Here is a 17,676-nt window from a genome sequence, read left to right on the forward strand (position 1 = left end):
TTCGGCCCATTGAGTCTGTACTGGCCACAATTCCACCAAGGCTCTATTCCCATAACCCCACACATTTACACTGCAAATGCTCCTGACACTAAGGGGCAATTTAGCATGGCCAATCCACCTAACCCGCACATCTTTGAACACTAAGGGGCAATTTAGCATGGCCAATCCACCTAACCTGCACATCTTTGAACACTAAGGGGCAATTTAGCATGGCCAATCCATCTAACCTACACATCTTTGGACTGTGGGAGAAAACCGGAGCACCCGGAGGAAACCCACGCAGACACGGGGAGAACGTGCAAACTCCACACAGACGGTGACCCAAACCCGGAATTGAACCCGGGTCCCTGGCGCTGTGAGGCAGCAGTGCTAACCACTGTGCCACCGTGCCACCCCAGTGGGATTAGCAGGGTAAATGAGGGTTATAGGGCCTGGGTAGGATTGTGGTTGGTGCAGACCCGATGGGCTGAATGGCCTCCTTCTGTACTGTACGAATTCTATGATATTCTATGATTTTATGATGACAGTCAGTCTGCAAGCAGTGCCAAAGATGTTCACTGAGAACTCTCTGGCCTAATCAAAATGTCTTACAAATATATCATTGAGGAACTAATAGGGTTCCCATTGGGCATTGAGCATGTAGGCTCGATGCGAACACTAACTCACGACAAGCAGTGCATTGTGCTACTTAACATAGCGAGTTAGAACTGACTTACTGTGACTGAATTAAAGTCAAATTCTGTTCTCCCCCCCCAACCAAGGACTAGTGTTGGGACAAGCATTACAGGAAGTGAGACAGATACAGAGAGAGTGCACAGCGCACAATACTTTCCCTATGTTTTATCTGTACGTTACAATCACCCGTAACCTCTCACGCTTGCATTTGTCTAGACAATATAGAAGCCTTGAAATCTCATCCCCCCCTCACAGCCCTGCTGCTGCTGAAGCACGCTGTGCCCAACGCTTTATCTCATCATTATTTTGTGAGTCTTAGCCCTTCACTTAATGCTCTCACCGTAAACATGGCTCATTCTGCTCTCCCTGATAATGGTTATTGCAACCATTATCCGGGCGGCACAGTGGGTTCGCACTGCTGCCTCACAGCACCAGGGACCCGGGTTCGATTCCCGGCTTGGGTCACTGTCTGTGTGGAGTTTGCTCGTTCTCCCCGTGTCTGCGTGGGTTTCCTCCGGGTGCTCCAGTTTCCTCCCACACTCCCAAGATGTGCGGGTTAGGGGGATTGGCCATGCTAAATTGCTCCTTAGTGTCCAAAGATGTGCAGGTTAGATGATAAAAGCAAATTACTGCAAATGCTGGAATCTGAAACCAAAGGAGAAAATGCTGGAAAATCTCAGCAGGTCTGGCAGCATCTGTAAGGAGAGAAAAGAGCTGGCGTTTTTCTCTTTTCTCTTTTGGTTGCAGGTTGGGTGGATTGGCCATGCAAAATTGCTCCTTAGTGTCCAAAATTATGCAGATTAGGTGGATTGGCCATGCTAAATTGCCCCTTAGTGTCCAAAGATGTGTAGGTTAGGTGGATTGGCCATGCTAAATTGCCCCTTAGTGTCCAAAGATGTGTAGGTTAGGAGGATTGGCCATGCTAAATTGCCCCTTAGTGTCCAAAGATGTGTAGGTTAGGGAATTAATGGGGTAAATACGAGGGGCTGCAGGGATAGGGCCTGGGTGGGATGATCTGTTGGAAAGTCGGTGCAGACCCGATGGGCCGAATGGCCTCCTTCTGCACTGTAGGGATTCTATTCACTGCAATTGGAAGGATAGCAATGGGTGGTGGCAAATTTGTCGCTGTAACTCCTATGAAGTGTTCAGTCTTACCTCGGAGGCGACCGTGTCTTCAGCAGGATTAACTAGGACCACAGTCTCTAGGACGTCACTCCTGTGGTGAAGTGTCTTCTGGCCTGGAGATACAGAAAAGACAATAGCTTTCAATTATAGAAACTCCAAACTGACCGCCCTGTAGCGGGTAGTTGGGTTGCCAACTCTCCAGGACTCCCCCAGAGTCTCCAGGGCTGGAAGGTCGACTCTCAATCGAGTTATGAGAACATAAGAACTAGGAGCAGGAGTCGGCCATCTGGCCCCTCGAGCCTGCTCCGCCATTCAATAAGATCATGGCTGAGCTTTTTGTGGACTCAGCTCCACTTACCCGCCCACTCACCATAACCCTTAATTCCTTTACTGTTCAAAAAGCTATCCATCTTTGCCTTAAAAACATTCAATGAGGTAGCCTCAACTGCTTCACTGGGCAGGGAATTCCACAGATTCACAACCCTTTGTGTGAAGAAGTTCCTCCTCAATTCAAACCTAAATCTGCTTCCCCTTATTTTGAGGCTATGCCCCCTAGTTCTAGTTTCACCCGCCAGTGGAAACAACCTCCCTGCTTCTATCTTATCTATTCCCTTCATAATCTTATATGTTTTTATAAGACCTCCCCTCATTCTTCTGAATTCCAATGGAGTAATCATGAGTTGCAAGTCCCAGGATGAGCCTCATCAAGAGGCTAATTTGGCTGCAATAGTCAGCAGTGCCAGAACATCCCAGAATTAAACTTCATAGAATCCTACAGTGCAGGAGGCCATTCGGCCCATCGAGTCTGCACCGACCACAATCCCACCCAGACCCTATCCCCACAAACCCATGCATTTACCCTAGCTAGTCCCCCTGACACTAAGGGGCAATTTATCATGGCCAATCCACCTAACCCGCACATCTTTGGACTGTGGGAGGAAACCGGAGCACCCGGAGGAAACCCACGGGGAGAACGCACAGACTCCACACAGACAATGACCCGAGCCGGGAATCGAACCCGGGTCCCTGGTGCTGTGAGGCAGCAGTGCTAACCACTGGGCCACCGTGCCGTCCCTCTTGCTCTACTATCTAAGAAATCTCCACATTACAATCTCAAGTTAGGCCATAATATCGCATATAGACTACAGCGAGATGGAGAGCAGAGCTTCGATTCAGTGGGTGAGGTTTTCCAGCCCCAAATCCGGAAACCTCCTCCCGAGGTCAATGGACCTTCCCACGGTCCGTGTCCCACCCGCTACGATTTCCGTGGCAGGCGGGACAGGAAAATTCCGGCCATTGTCTTTCCAAGTCACAGTGTCTCTGAGAGCTTTACAGCCAATTAAATACTTAGTTTTTGAGGTGTAGTCACTGTTGTCATGTCGGAAACGTGGCAACCGAGTTGGGCACAGCAAGATCCCAGAAACAGCAATTTGATAATGACCAGGCAATCTGCTTTCTTGTGTTGGTCGAGGGATAAATATTCGGCCTCGGACAAACATGAGAATGTCAAATTTCAAACAATTGCAACAATTTATACTACAGGGGGTTAGAATGAGGCCTCACCCCACCCCCCACCCCACCTGAAAACTGCGCCCCTCCCCCCACCACTTTGTTCCTTCGAAAATCTCAAGTCTGTATCGCCTGGTCCTTATACCATCAGCCTTTCCTTTTCATTATAAAACTTTTTAATTGCTGTCATAGCAAAATTAATCTCTTCCCCACTTCTCCTCAGTACGATGAACACCTAGGTAGCACAGTGATTAGCACTGCTGCCTCACAGCGCCAGGGACCCGGGTTCGATTCCCGGCTTGGGTCACTGTCTGTGTGGAGTCTGCACGTCCTCCCCGTGTCTGCGTGGGTTTCCTCCGGGTGCTCCGGTTTCCTCCCACAGTCTGAAAGACGTGCTGGTTAGGGTGCATCGGCCGTGCTAAATTCTCCCTCAGTGTACCCGAACAGGAGTGTGGAGACTAGGGGATTTTCACAGTAACTTCATTGCGGTGTTAATGTAAGCCTCACTTGTGACACTAATAAATAAATTTCAAACCTCCTGTACAGAAAGCACCAGAAGTGAACACTAAACCACTGCCTGAATTTTGTTCAATAAAACACCGGATCCCAATCTGAAAACGCACCGTTGGAGAGGGATGGGAATCCCGGATTAGTTTTCTCCGGAGGAGGCCAGTGTTTTTGTGTCAGGAAGAGTTTCAGTGAGTCGATTGAAGCAAAAACAGGAAAATGGCTGGAAGTAAATTTGCGAAATTGTACCAAAAGCAAGGGGTGAGTTTTCAGGTAGCCCCTTCTACTGGATAAAAATGTGTCTCTTTGTGTATACACCACTAATCGCTGTCGATTGAACCATGCCGGGATTCATTTTCCTATTCGAGTGAAAAGCTTGAAGTGAGGCCTGTAGCATCTTTCAAAGAATTCAACGGCTTGCTCGAATACAAAGATCAGTTCTGTTAGTCCGGCCCAATTAGTCATCTCTGGTGACACGCTAGTGTATTCAGCCAGTCCACGGCAGCTGAATGTGTACAATAGTCGGCCTCCCCATTGTGCGCGAGCCTCATTTACAGAGCGAGAGAGAAAGCGTTCAGCTACTTACAAATACCCGGCTCCCTCTGATGTCCCCTACACCTGCTCAATCGACCTGTCCAAAACGGCCATGCGTTTGTCCCATTTTCGGACTAGCCATGACGTGTGATGTGAATAATTGGGGCTTTCCATCATTGATCCAATTAAAGCCACTGTGCCAATTATAGCTCCGGTATTTTTGGTCGCAACTAAGAGAAAGGGAGGGCAGCTCGATTTCAGCTTTCTCCGGTTTCCATCTGGTCAAATACTGAACAGGTAATTATCGAGTGCAGTCCTTTCAATGACCCCCTCTGGCCCCAACACTTTCTTCCTGTGTTTATCTCATCAGCTGTGTGTGTGCTATCTACAAGATGCACTACAGAAATTCACCAAAGATCCTTAGACCTTCCAAACCCAGACCACGTCCATCTTAAAGAATAAGGACAGCAGACACATGGGAAGACCACCACCACCTGCAAGTTCCCCTCCAAGCCACTCGCCATCCTGACTTGGAAATATATCGGCCATTCCTTCACAGTCGCTGGGTCAAAATCCTAGAGTTCCCTCCCTAACGGCATTGTGGGTCCAGTAAGAAGTTTCACAACACCAGGTTAAAGTCCAACAGGTTAGCCTGGTGTTGTGAGACTTCTTACTGTGCCCGCCCCAGTCCAACACCGGCATCTCCACATCATGGCATTGTGGGTCAACCCACAGCACGTGGACTGCAGCGATTCAAGGCGGTAGCTCACCACCACCTTCTCAAGGGGCATCTAGGGATGGGCAATAAATGCTGGCCCAGCCAGCGATGCCCATGTAACATGAATGAATTTTAAAAACTCACCACATTGGCTGGGATTTTCCAGGTCCTGCCATTGGCCCGCCAGTGGGATCTTCCAGGCCCGCCAAAGTCAACAGCAATTTGCATGGTGCACCCACCCCTCATGATGAGGGTCAACTTCAGCGGGATGGGAGGATCCCACCAGTGGAAAGGGCTGGAAAACTTCACCCATTGTCTCTCATTCTAAGTAACATCTTCCCAAGTCCCAGAAAACAGGGGGAATGACTCCCCGGCCTCACTGTAACCTTGGTTACCAAACTCTCTGCTCCCAAAGACTCCTGTCTCCCCGGCGGCCTGCATTCTGGGCCTCAGCATTGAATGTTCCTTCACTGAAGACCATGCAGTGACTTTCTGGTTTGTCTTTACGCTGTTGATAAACTCTAATTCCACCGTGACTTTGCCTCTACAGAAAGTCTTTCATTTATATAGAGCCTTTTACCCCCGCGGGACATCTCCAAGCACTTTACAGCCAATGAAATAATTATGGAAGTGCAGTCACTGCTGTAACGCAGGAAACGCGGCAGCCAAATTGTACACAGCAAGATCCCACAAACAGCAGTGTGAGGCTGACAGGATAATCTGTATTTTCGCAATGTTGATTGAGGGATAAATATTGCCCAGGACACGGGGGCGGGGGGGGGGGGGGGGTTTAACCCCCCCTGTCCTACTGCTTCGAAGTAGAGCCTTTTTGATCTTTTACACCACCTGATCAGGCAGATGGGAGTCTCAGCTTAATGTCTCATTGAAAAGACTGCACCTCTGACAGTGCAGCACTCCCTCAGCCGGGACTGTCTGGTTTTATACATGGGAGCAGGATCAGAGAATCCATAGAATCCCTCCAGTGCAGGAGGAGGCCATTCGGCCCATCATGTCTGCACCGACTCTCTGACAGACCAGGTTACCCAGGGCCTATCCCCATAACCCCATGCATTTACCCTGCTAATCCCCGTAATCTACACATCTTTGGACACTAAGGGGCAATTTAGCATGGCCAATCCACCTAACCTGCACGTCTCTGGACTGTGGTAGGAAACCGGAGCACCTGGAGGAAACCCACGCAGACACGGGGAGAACGTGCAGACTCCGCACAGACAGTGACCCGAGCTGGGAATTGAACCCAGATGCCTGGCGCTGTGAGGCAGCAGTGCTAACCCACTGTGCCACCGTGCCGCCCCCTGGATGGGCTGTAGTGCGGGAGGCAGAGTTCAGTGTGGTGGGTATTATTCAGCATTAGCTTGGAGAGGGGAACTGGGGTTCACAGGTTAACAGCAAAGGAAACGACAGGAAGTTTTACTTTCACCCGGCAGATAAACATCATCGCTGCCATTGCCAATCGGGAGGCTGGGACAGCCTAGGAATGCAGAGAGGCCATGAGGAGGGTCGTTCTCTGTGTGTCACAAGGGTCATCGTGTCTATCACTCCAGTCACACACACACAGTCAGACAGTCAGACACACACACAGTCAGACAGTCAGAGACACACACACGCGCGCACAGTCAGACGCGCACAGTCAGACACACACACAGTCAGACAGTCACACACCCAGTCAGACAGTCAGAGACACACACACGCACACAGTCAGTCACGCACAGTCAGACACACACACAGTCAGACAGTCAGTCAGAGAGAGAGAGACACACACAGGCACGTGCACACAGTCAGACAGTCACACACACACACAGTCAGACAGTCACACACACACACAGTCAGACAGTCACACACACACACAGTCAGACAGTCAGTCAGAGAGAGAGAGACACACACAGGCACGTGCACACAGTCAGACAGTCACACACACACACAGTCAGACAGTCACACACACACACAGTCAGACAGTCACACACACACACAGTCAGACAGTCACACACACACACAGTCAGACAGTCACACACACACACAGTCAGACAGTCAGTCAGAGAGAGAGAGACACACACAGGCACGTGCACACAGTCAGACAGTCACACACACACACAGTCAGACAGTCACACACACACACAGTCAGACAGTCACACACAAACCAACAGCTGACAAACTTTGTCAAGAAGCAAAGCAAAGTTTGGATCGGGACTGAGTCAGTGAGTGGGTAACGCAGGCAGCAAGAGGCTCCGGGCATGCAACTAAAAACTGACTGAGTCTCCATGGAACTGAGCCTAGCTGCTAAAGAAAAGCCTGACTCGAATTCACAGCCGTGGCTGTGTTGTGGAGGAATCTGGCTGCTGCTCTCTGTTCAGTTTCAGCTTCTCCTTGCACTGACACCAGTGCAACAGTCCAAATAAGATGACTTTGCATTTCTATAGCGCCTCCCATGACCTCAGCCAGTTTTTCACAGCCAATTAATTACTTTTTGAGATGTGGTCACTGCTGTAATGGAGCAAATGCGGTGCAAAACATCTGCACAGCAAGATCCCAAAACACAGTAAATACCAGATCACCTGTCTACCAGTGATGATGACTGAGGGATAAATGGTAAGAAATTAGAAAGTGTTGATGTACAGAGGGACCTGGGTGTCCTTGTCCATAAGTCACTGAAGGCTAACATTCAGGTGCAGCAGGCTGTTAAGTTTAAGTTTATTTATTAGTGTCGCAAGTAGGCTTACATTAACACTGCAATGAAGTTACTGTGAAAATCCCCTAGTCGCCACACCCCTGTTCGGGTTACACTGAGGGAGAATTTAGCACGGCCAATGCACCCTAACCAGCACGTCTTTCAGACTGTGGGAGGAAACCGGAGCACCCGGAGGAAACCCACGCAGACACGGGGAGAATGTGCAGACTCCACACAGACAGTGACCCAAGCCGGGAACCAAACCTGGGTCCCTGGCGCTGTGAGGCAGCAGTGCTAACCCACCGTGCCACCGTGCTGCCCGATTGGCATATAGGAGTAGTGAGGTCTTGTTTCAATTGTTCAGGAGGTTGGTTAGACTGCACCGAGAGTACTGTGTAGAGTTTTGGTGGCATTACCTCTGCTAGGACATCATTGCCACAGAGGGAGTGAAACAAAGGTTTACTTGACTTATTCTGGAGATGGTGGGACTGTCTTATGCAGAGAGATTGGGCAAACTGGGCTTGTATTCTCTTAAATTTTGAAGAATGAGGGATCATTCATTGGTCCAAAGACACTGGGGAGAACTCCCTGGCCCTTCTCCGAATATGGGATCATTTACAGAGGACATCGGGAACCTCGATTTAAGGTTTAAGGTTAAAGACAGCGTTTCAGACAGTGTAGCACTTCCTCAGTGCTGCCTTGGAGAGAGAGCAAGCTTGGATTTTGTGTTGAATTAGCCCTGATAACTCCATCAAGAACCCAAGCAAAGCCTGCAGTCGGGATAATCATAGAAATACAGGAGGCCAATCGGCCCATAATAATTGGCAATTGCTGTCCCCGCAATGATAACAAGTTATTAACTCCATTATTAACAACTGGTTAAATAGCCAATGCAAAATGAAAAGCTGAAACTGCCAGAATCTGTTCATCAGCAGAGTTTGGCAACACACAGAGTGCACAGAGTCATCCAAAACTCCTTCCCTTCCCTGTCCAATTATAAACCCTCCCCCTCCACAACTCCAGGAAATGCCACCCCAGTGTGGTTGGCGTGATCTGGAATCTGAAAGAGTGGTGAGGGAAGATTCCAGAATAACTTTCAATAGGATAAATAGTCAAACAGCAAATAAAAACAGGAAACACCAGGATGGAATGGGATTTATTGGATAACCAGCCTCCCATCCATTGACACTGTCTACCCTTCCCGCTGCCTCGGAAAAGCAGCCAGCATAATTAAGGACCCCACGCACCCCGGACATTCTCTCTTCCATCTTCTTCCATTGGGAAAAAGATACAAAAGTCTGAGGTCACGTACCAACCGACTTAAGAACAGCTTCTTCCCTGCTGCTGTCGGACATTTGAATGGACCTACCTTGCATTAAGTTCATCTTTCTCTACACCCTAGCTATGAATGTAACACTACATTCTGCACTCTCTCCCTTCCTTCTCTATGAACGGTATGCTTTGTCTGTATAGCGCGCAAGAAACAATACTTTTCACTGTATGTTAATACATGTGACAATAATAAATCAAATCAAAGACCAGGGTGGAATGGGATTCATTGGATAACTCTTCTCAAAGAACTGGGGCAAACAGAAGAGGGTTAAATAGGCTCCTGTATCATCATATCATTAGAACAAGCCATCCAGCCTGTAGTATTCCACAACCTTACACAAATACTGTGGCTACAACAATAGGCTAGGCATACTGCGGCGGCACGGTAGCACAGTGGTTAGCACTGCTGCTTCACAGCTCCAGGGACGTGGGTTCGATTCCCGGCTTGGGTCACTGTCTGTGTGGAGTTTGCACATTCTCCTCGTGTCTGCGTGGGTTTCCTCCGGGTGCTCCGGTTTCCTCCCACAGTCCAAAGACGTGCGGGTTAGGTTGATTGGCCATGCTAAAATTGGCCCTTAGTGTCCTGGGATGCGTAGGTTAGAGGGATTAGCGGGTAAAATATGTAGGGATATGGGGGTAGGGCCTGGGTGGGATTGTGGTCGGTGCAGACTCGATGGGCCGAATGGCCTCTTTCTGTACTGTAGGGTTTCTATGATTCTTCTATGATTCTAACTCACCGCCTGACTCCCCAAAGCCTGTCCACAAGGCACAAGTCGGGAGTGTGATGGAATACTCTCCACTTGCCTGGATGGGTGCAGCTCCAACAACACTCAAGAACAAACTCCAGCATCAACAACGAACCAAATATGTTCAAGAACACTACACACCTTTATTTCTTTAAATTCACGTACGGGATGTGGGCATCACTGGCAAAGCATTTGCTGCCCGTCCCTAATTGCCTTTGAACTGAGTGGCTTGCTAGATGGGTATGAATTTACATGTAGGCCAGACCGGGTAAGGACGGCAGATTTCCTTCCCTAAAGGGACATTAATGAACCAGATGGGTTTTTCCGACAATGGTTTCATGGTCATCAGTAGATTCTCAATTCCAGATTTTTATTGAATTCCAATTTCACCATCCGCCGTGGTGGGATTCAAACCCGGGTCCCCAGAGCATTACCCTGGGTCTCTGGATTACTAGTCCAGTGACAATACCACTATGCCATCGCCTCCCCCAAGTGCTGAGAGGAAATTCCTTGGTAAATAGCACCCTCTCCTTACCTAACCCACTCAGGTTATTAATGCAAACAACTTCTTCTTAACATTGTTTCACCAAAACAGGAAGGATAGCATTACCCGGATGGAAGGAGTTGGTCCCAGTCAGACTCCATGGTTCATCTGAAGGACTGTTGTACTATCAATGTGCTGGGACCTGTGTAGCGACTGTATCACTCTGGGAGGTACAGCAGTTTGACACCCCACTGAATCGCTTTAGCCCAATGCCTCATGGAGTGTTACTCACTCCACTGTGTACAGGGGAGTCACGTACACACAAGTTCCATGTACAGAGTGAATGACAAACGCAGAGCTTTGTGTACAAGATGAATCAAACATGCAGAGAGGTCCAGGTACATGAAGAATCATGGCACACGCACAGCTCTACGTGCATGTGAAATCATACATGCACAGAATTCCATGCACATGTAGAATTATGCCACACACAAAGCTCTATGTACATGTGGAATCATATATGCACAGAGTTCTGTGTACATGTGGAATCATGCTAACAGAGTTCCATGTACACATGGAAACATGCACAGAGCTCCATATACACGTGGAATCAAGGCATGCACAAAGCTCTTATGTACACATGGAATCATACATGCACAGAATTCCATGTACACATAGAATCACACATGCACAGAGTTACATATACACATGGAATCACACACAAGAGTTCATTGAATCAAAGAATCCCTACAGTGCAGAAGGAGGCCATTCAGCCCATCGAGTCTGCACCGACCACAATCCCACCCAGGCCCTATCCCCATAACTCCATGCATTTACCCCAGCCAGTCCTCCTGACACTAAGGGACAATTTAGCATGGCCAATCCACCTAACCTGCACATGTTTGAACTGTGGGAGGAAGCCGGAGCACTCGGAGGAAACCCACGCAGACACGATGTGGTCTGGGGAGGCGATGGCCTAGTGGTATTATCGCTAGACTATTAATCCAGAATCTCAGCTAATGTTCTGGGGACCCGGGTTCGAATCCCGCCACGGCAGATGGTGGAATTTGAATTCAACAAAAAAAAAAATCTGGAAATAAAAATCCGCTGATGACCATGAAACCATTGTTGGAAAAATCCATCTGGTTCACTCATGTCCTTTAGGGAAGGAAATCTGCCGTCCTTACCTGGTCTGGCCTACATGTGACTCCAGAGCCACAGCAATGTGGTTGACTCTCAACTGTCGACCAAGGGCAACTAGGGATGGGCAATAAATGCTGGCCCAGCCAGTGACGCCCATGCCCCACGAGTGAATAAAAAAGAAATTCCATTTACTATCAGATTATCCAATAAATCCTCGCTGCTTAAACACGATTCAAGCTCATCACCATGGCAACGGGCATGGAGGCCTGCACCCCGCCTGACAAAAAGCTGCTGAAACTGTTCTCTCTGTCAAGGATTTAATTCCACCCCATCCCCCTCCACCCCCTCCCACCCCCAAGCTCCTCAAATCACTTCGACAACCTCTGTTTCCTAATTAGAAACCAAGCAACAACCATCACCTCTTTCCCTCACCATAGTAACCAAGGAGTTATTGGATGCCCAGAGATTCCTAGGCCCCAGTCAAACATTGTGCATCTTTTTCCGAGCAGAATGCAGCTTGTCTGCGTGTTAGGGTGCGCCAGGAGTCATTAGCTTTGGCTGTGAAGCACTTTGGAATGTCCTAAGGTCATGAAAGGCACTACATAAATGCAAGTTGTTCCGATAATTTGATTTAAGCCCCAGCCCAGTGTTAAGTATTTAATTTCAAGAGTGAGAACGGCAGATGTTACTGGATAAGGGATCGAGGGATATGGTTGGAATCATACAGTGCAGAAGAGACCCTTCGGCCCATCGAGTCTGCACTGACACATGCAAAATGCCTGAACTCCCACCTAACCCCACCTACCAGCACTCGGCCCATAGCCCTGAATGTTATGATATGTCAAGTGCTCACTTTTTAAAGGATGTGAGGCATCCCGCCTCCACCACCCTCCCAGGCAGCGCATTCCAGACCCTCACCACCCTCTGGATAAAAATGTTTTTCCTCCCATCCCCACTAAACCTCCTGCCCCTCACCTTGAACCTATATCCCCTCGTGCTGACCCTTCAACTGAGGAGAACAGCTGCTCCGTATCCACTCTGTCCATGTCTCTCATAATCTTGTACACCTCGATCAGGTCGCCCCTCAGTCTTCTCTGCTCCAACGAAAACACCCCAAGCCTACCCAACCTCTCTTTATAACTTAAATGCTCCATCCCAGGCAGCATCCTGGTGAATCTCCTCTGCACTCCCTCCAATGCAATCACATCCTTCCTATAACGTGGTCAGAACTGCACACAGTGCTCCAGCTGTGGCCTCACCAAAGTTCTACACAACTATGGTTAAGTCGGGTTGGGGAACAGATAAACCTGATTTTTCAATTTGATCACGGTTCAAGGGGTTGAATGGCCTCTTCCTGTTACTCAAAACCTATGACTACATTTTTAACTATCTACTCAGATATCTCCTTATTGTAGATCTGGCTTAGATTTTGTTTGATAATCACTGCTGGCTGACGTTTTACTCGGTCAAGAGTGTTAGAATTAGTCGTAGCCGAATTTTTCAGTCCCGCCCATCAAGATTCCCCAGCAGGGAGGCTGGAAACAACGGGAAACCCATTGACAGTGGGAGGTCTCTAAGATCCCACAACGGTGGACTGCCTTCGTCACCGCAAACCACGCCATGTGGGGGGCTTGGGAAATCCCACCCATGGTCCAAAAAATACCACAGGAATCACTCTCCATTAGACAGAGATCATAGAATTCCCTACAGTGCAGAAGGAGGCCATTCAGCCCATCGAATCTGCATCAGCCACAATCCCACCCAGACTCTATCCCTGTAACCCCACACATTTACCTGTTAATCCCCCTGACACTAAGGGGCAATTTAGCATGGCCAACCCATCTAACCCGCACATCTTTGGACACTAAGGGGTAATTTTGCATGGTCAATCCACTTAACCTGCAACCAAAAGAGAAAAGAGGAAAATGTCAGCTCTTTTCTCTCCACAGATGTTGTCAGACCTGCTGAGATTTTCCAGCAATTTCTCTTTTGGTTCCAGATTCCAGCATCCGCAGTAATTTGCTTTTATCATCTAACCTGCACATCTTTGGACACTAAGGGGCAATTTAGCATGGCCAATTCACCTAACCCACACATCTTTGGGAGAAAACTGGTGCACTGGAGGAAACCCACGCAGACACGGGGAGAACATGCAGACTCCGCACAGACAGTGACCGAAGCTGGGAGTCGAACCCGGGTCCCCGGCTCTGTGAGGCAGCAGTGCTAACCACTGTGCCACCATAGGTAGAGCGGGCTTGTTTAACTACCTTGAGGTCGCTGGCGCTGCGAGGCTGCAGTGCTAACTGTGCTGGGCAGCACGGTGGCACAGTGGTCAGCACTGCTGCCTCACAGTGCCAGGGGATCCAGGTTCGATTCCCGGCTTGGGTCACTGTCTGTGCGGAGTCTGCATGTTCTCCCCATGTCTGCGTGGGTTTCCTCCCACAGTCTGAAGATGTGCTGGTTAGGTTGATTGGCCGTGCTAAATTGCTCCTTAGTGTTAGGGGGATGTCGTTGGGGGGGGGGGGGGGGGTGGTGGGATTAGTAGGGTAAATGTGTGGGGTTGCGGGGGGTGGGGGTGGGGTCAGGGTGGGATTGTGGTCGGTGCAGACTCGATGGGCCGAATGGCCTCCTGCTGCGCTGTGGGGATTCTATGATTCTAACCACCGTGCCGCCCCTAACCCAGAGGGAAAATCCTGCCTGTAGTTTTCAAGGCAGTGGGTGGGATTCTCTGGTCTCCTTCACGGCGAGGCCGGTTGGGAGCGAGAACGGAATACTTTAGGGTTCCATTAACGCTCAGCGGCACCGGAGAATCCCAGCGGCGAACGCGGACGGGGGAGATTTTGGCCAGTGTCCAAAAAAGACCACAGGCATCACTCTCCATTCGACAGAGATCATAGAATTCCCTACAGTGCAGAAGGAGGCCATTCAGCCCATCGAATCTGCACCAGCCACAATCCCACCCAGGCTCTATCCCTGTAACCCCACACATTTACCTGTTAATCCCCCCTGTCCCGGCCTTGGCCCTTCAAAATGGAAGAAGACATATCCCTCACGCTCTCCTGTCCGAACTCTTCTCACTGCTTACTCTAAGGCTGGAATTGCAACATTCCCGAGCATCCCTGCACAGTCTGCTTTGGAAACACAACCCCTCGCGTGCCATACAGTGGGAGCTTTCCAACCTTTGCTTTTATGGCCTGTAACAGTGTATAAACACACGGCGGCTCAGTAAATCCCTGACAGCTGACTCAAACACTGGAAAGAATTCCTCCCGCCCTCCACTCAGGAATTTGGACAATGGCATCGGTGGGTCAGAAGTCACATAGCTCGGATAGTTTGTCACCCAACGCAACAAGAGGGGCCGTTCCACCAATGGAAACAGGCTCACATTCTTAACCCATTGGTGGTCAGGGGTTACGTTAGGAACCGCCTCAGTTATGCGACCTCTTAATTTATCATTAACAAATCAGAAGTAATACTACACACAACACGAGGACGGACATTGTTCAGGACAAAGCCAACGTGATTTGCACAAACTCACTTTTTAATTCAATCATGTGGACACTGCGGTCAAAGCCAGCATTTATTGCCCATCCCTAATTATCTTGAAAAGAGAGTGACCCTGGCATCAATTAAATCCCCCCTTAACCCTCCGTTAACCAACTGCTCTGTGTCGTTAGGCTTGTCACCATCAGCCTCCTCTGTTCCCTGTAAAAGCGAACGGCCCTCTCTCATCACGAGGGCCCTGGGACATTGATTACTAACAAAAGAACAGAGAAAATTACAGCACAGAAACAGGCCCTTTGGCCCTCCCAGCCTGCACCGACCATGTTTGAGGAACGGTTGAGGACTCTGGGTCTGTACTCGCTAGAGTTTAGAGGGGGGATCTTATTGAAACTTACAGGATACTGCGAGGCCTGGATAGAGTGGACGTGGAGAGGATGTTTCCACGGGTAGGAAAAACTAGAACCAGAGGGCACAACCTCAGGCTAAAGGGACGATCCTTTAAAACAGAGGTGAGGAGGAATTTCTTCAGCCAGAGAGTGGTGAATCTGTGGAACTCTTTGCCGCAGAAGGCTGTGGAGGCCAGGTCATTGAGTGTCTTTAAGACAGAGACAGATAGGTTCTTGATTAATAAGGGGATCAGGGGTTATGAGGAAAAGGCAGGAGAATGGGGATGAGAAAAATATCAGCCATGATTGAATGGCGGAGCAGACTCGATGGGCCGAGTGGCCTCATTCTGCTCCTATGTCTTATGCTGCCCGACTGAACTAAAACCCCCTACCTTTCCGGGGATCATATCCCTCTATTCCCATCCTATTCATGTATTTATCCAGACGCCCCTTAAAAGTCACTATCGTATCTGCTTCCACTACCTTCCCCAGCAGTGAGTTCCAGGCACCCACCACCCTCTGTGTAAAAGACTTGCCTCGTATATCTCCTTTAAACATTGCCCCTTGCAAGATTGCAGAGATAGGGAGGGTTGTAGGGGCCGGAAAAGGTTACAAAGTTAGGGAGGGTTGTAGGATGCTGGAGGAGATTACAGAGATAGGGAGGGTTGTAGGGGCTGGAAGAGGTTACAGAGATAGGGAGGATTGTAGGGACTGGAGGAGGTTACAGAGTTAGGGAGGGGCATAGAGCCTGGAGGAGGTTAAAGAGATAGGGAGAGTTGTGGGATTGGAGGAGGTTACAGAGATGGGGAGGATTGTAGGAGTTGGAGAAGGTTACAGAGAAAGAGAGGGGTGTAGGAGTTGGAGAGATTACAGAGTTAGGGAGTTAGAGGTTACAGAGTTCTGCATTATAACAGTGTAGAGGGAGCGTAACTCTGCATCATGACCCTCCCACAGTGATTATAGCTTGGAATGATATAATCTTGTTTATGTAGAAAAGCTGGAATGAGGTCATGAACAAAATTCAGAAACTTTCATTATAATGCAAAAATATCTCAACATTTTTGATTGGGCTGGGTTGAAGTTTTATAAATAGAGAGGGACTGAGTGTATCCAATGGAGTTGAGCTGACGTCTCCCATATATAACCAGTATTGGCAGTGTCTCAGACAGCAGATGTCACAACAGAGGAATCTTAAAATATTTTGCAAAAATAAGGAAGTTAATTCTTTGAAAAGTCTTTTTTTGGTTTTCAAGTAAAGCTGGTGTTGGAATTTGAGCTAACCAGAAAGAAAGACGGAATCGTAGAATCTCTACAGTGTACAAGGAGACCATTCGGCCCATCGAGCCTGCACCAACAACAATCCCACCCTATCCCCGTAACACCACATATTTACCCCACTAACTGCCCTAACACTCAGGGGTAATTTTGCATGGCCTATCAACCTAACCTGCACATCTTTGCAGTGTATTTATATAGCGCCTTTCATGGTTGCAGGGGATTCCAAAGCAGTTCACAACCAATCAAGTTTTTTGGAAATATTATTACTGTTGCAATGTAGCCGCACAGCAAGATCCCACGAAAAGCAATTTGACCAGGAGCAGATTATTTGCGGTGTTGGTTGAGGGATAAGTATTGGGCAGGACACTGGGGAGAAGTCCCCTGTTCCTCTTTGAATTACTGCCTGCAATTGATTACATCCACTGGACTGGACAGAGAGGCCTCAGACAGTGCAGCACTCTCTCAGAGAGGGCAATCCATGATTCTGTGCTCAGGTCTTCATTTGAACCTTCTGCTGTAGAGGTGAAAGGACTGCTGATAGTCATTGTAGCGTCATAGAGGTTTACAGCATGGAAACAGCATGGAAACAGGCCCTTCAGCCCAACTTGTCCATGCCGCCCATTTTTTTTTAAACCATTAAGCTCGTCCCAATTGCCCTCGATAGAGCAAACTGACACAGTAGTGAAGCAGCAGCAGGGAAGCTTCTCGCATTGATTAATCTTTCATTTTCCTTGTCATCTTTCTAAATCATTGCTGCACAGGCAGTGACCTGAAGAAAATGAACAGGAATAACTGAGTAGCAACTGACTGAGGCTCCTTCAACAGCACCCTCCAAACACGCAACCTATGGAAGGACAAGGGCAGCAGACACATGGGAATACCAGCACCTTGAAGTCCCCCTCCAAGACACTCACCATCCTGACTTGGAAATATATCGGCCGCTCCTTCACTATCGCTGGGTCAAAATCCTGGAATTTGACAGCACTGTGGGTGTACTTTTATTTATTTGTGGGACATGGGCGTCGCTGGCTGGCCAGCATTTATTGCCC

The 17,676-nt window shown here is 48.8% G+C and overlaps 1 protein-coding gene across 3 annotated transcripts in view; it reads right to left on the reverse strand.

Moving 5' to 3' along the window:
* The window catches only part of LOC144480472 (microtubule-associated protein 1A-like), a 103,076-nt gene that overhangs the window by 23,819 nt on the left and 61,581 nt on the right, over positions 1–17,676 (reverse strand). For all 3 annotated transcript variants that reach the window (XM_078199936.1, XM_078199934.1, XM_078199933.1), the window contains exon 2: positions 1,831–1,913. Coding sequence is in view for 1 of the 3 variants with exons in the window: in XM_078199933.1 (XP_078056059.1) it covers positions 1,831–1,913 (83 nt within the window). In the remaining 2 variants the exon portion in view is untranslated. The remainder of the gene's footprint in view (positions 1–1,830; positions 1,914–17,676) is intronic.

Source organism: Mustelus asterias, chromosome 29, assembly GCF_964213995.1.
Source record: "Mustelus asterias chromosome 29, sMusAst1.hap1.1, whole genome shotgun sequence".
Taxonomy (NCBI): domain Eukaryota; kingdom Metazoa; phylum Chordata; class Chondrichthyes; order Carcharhiniformes; family Triakidae; genus Mustelus; species Mustelus asterias.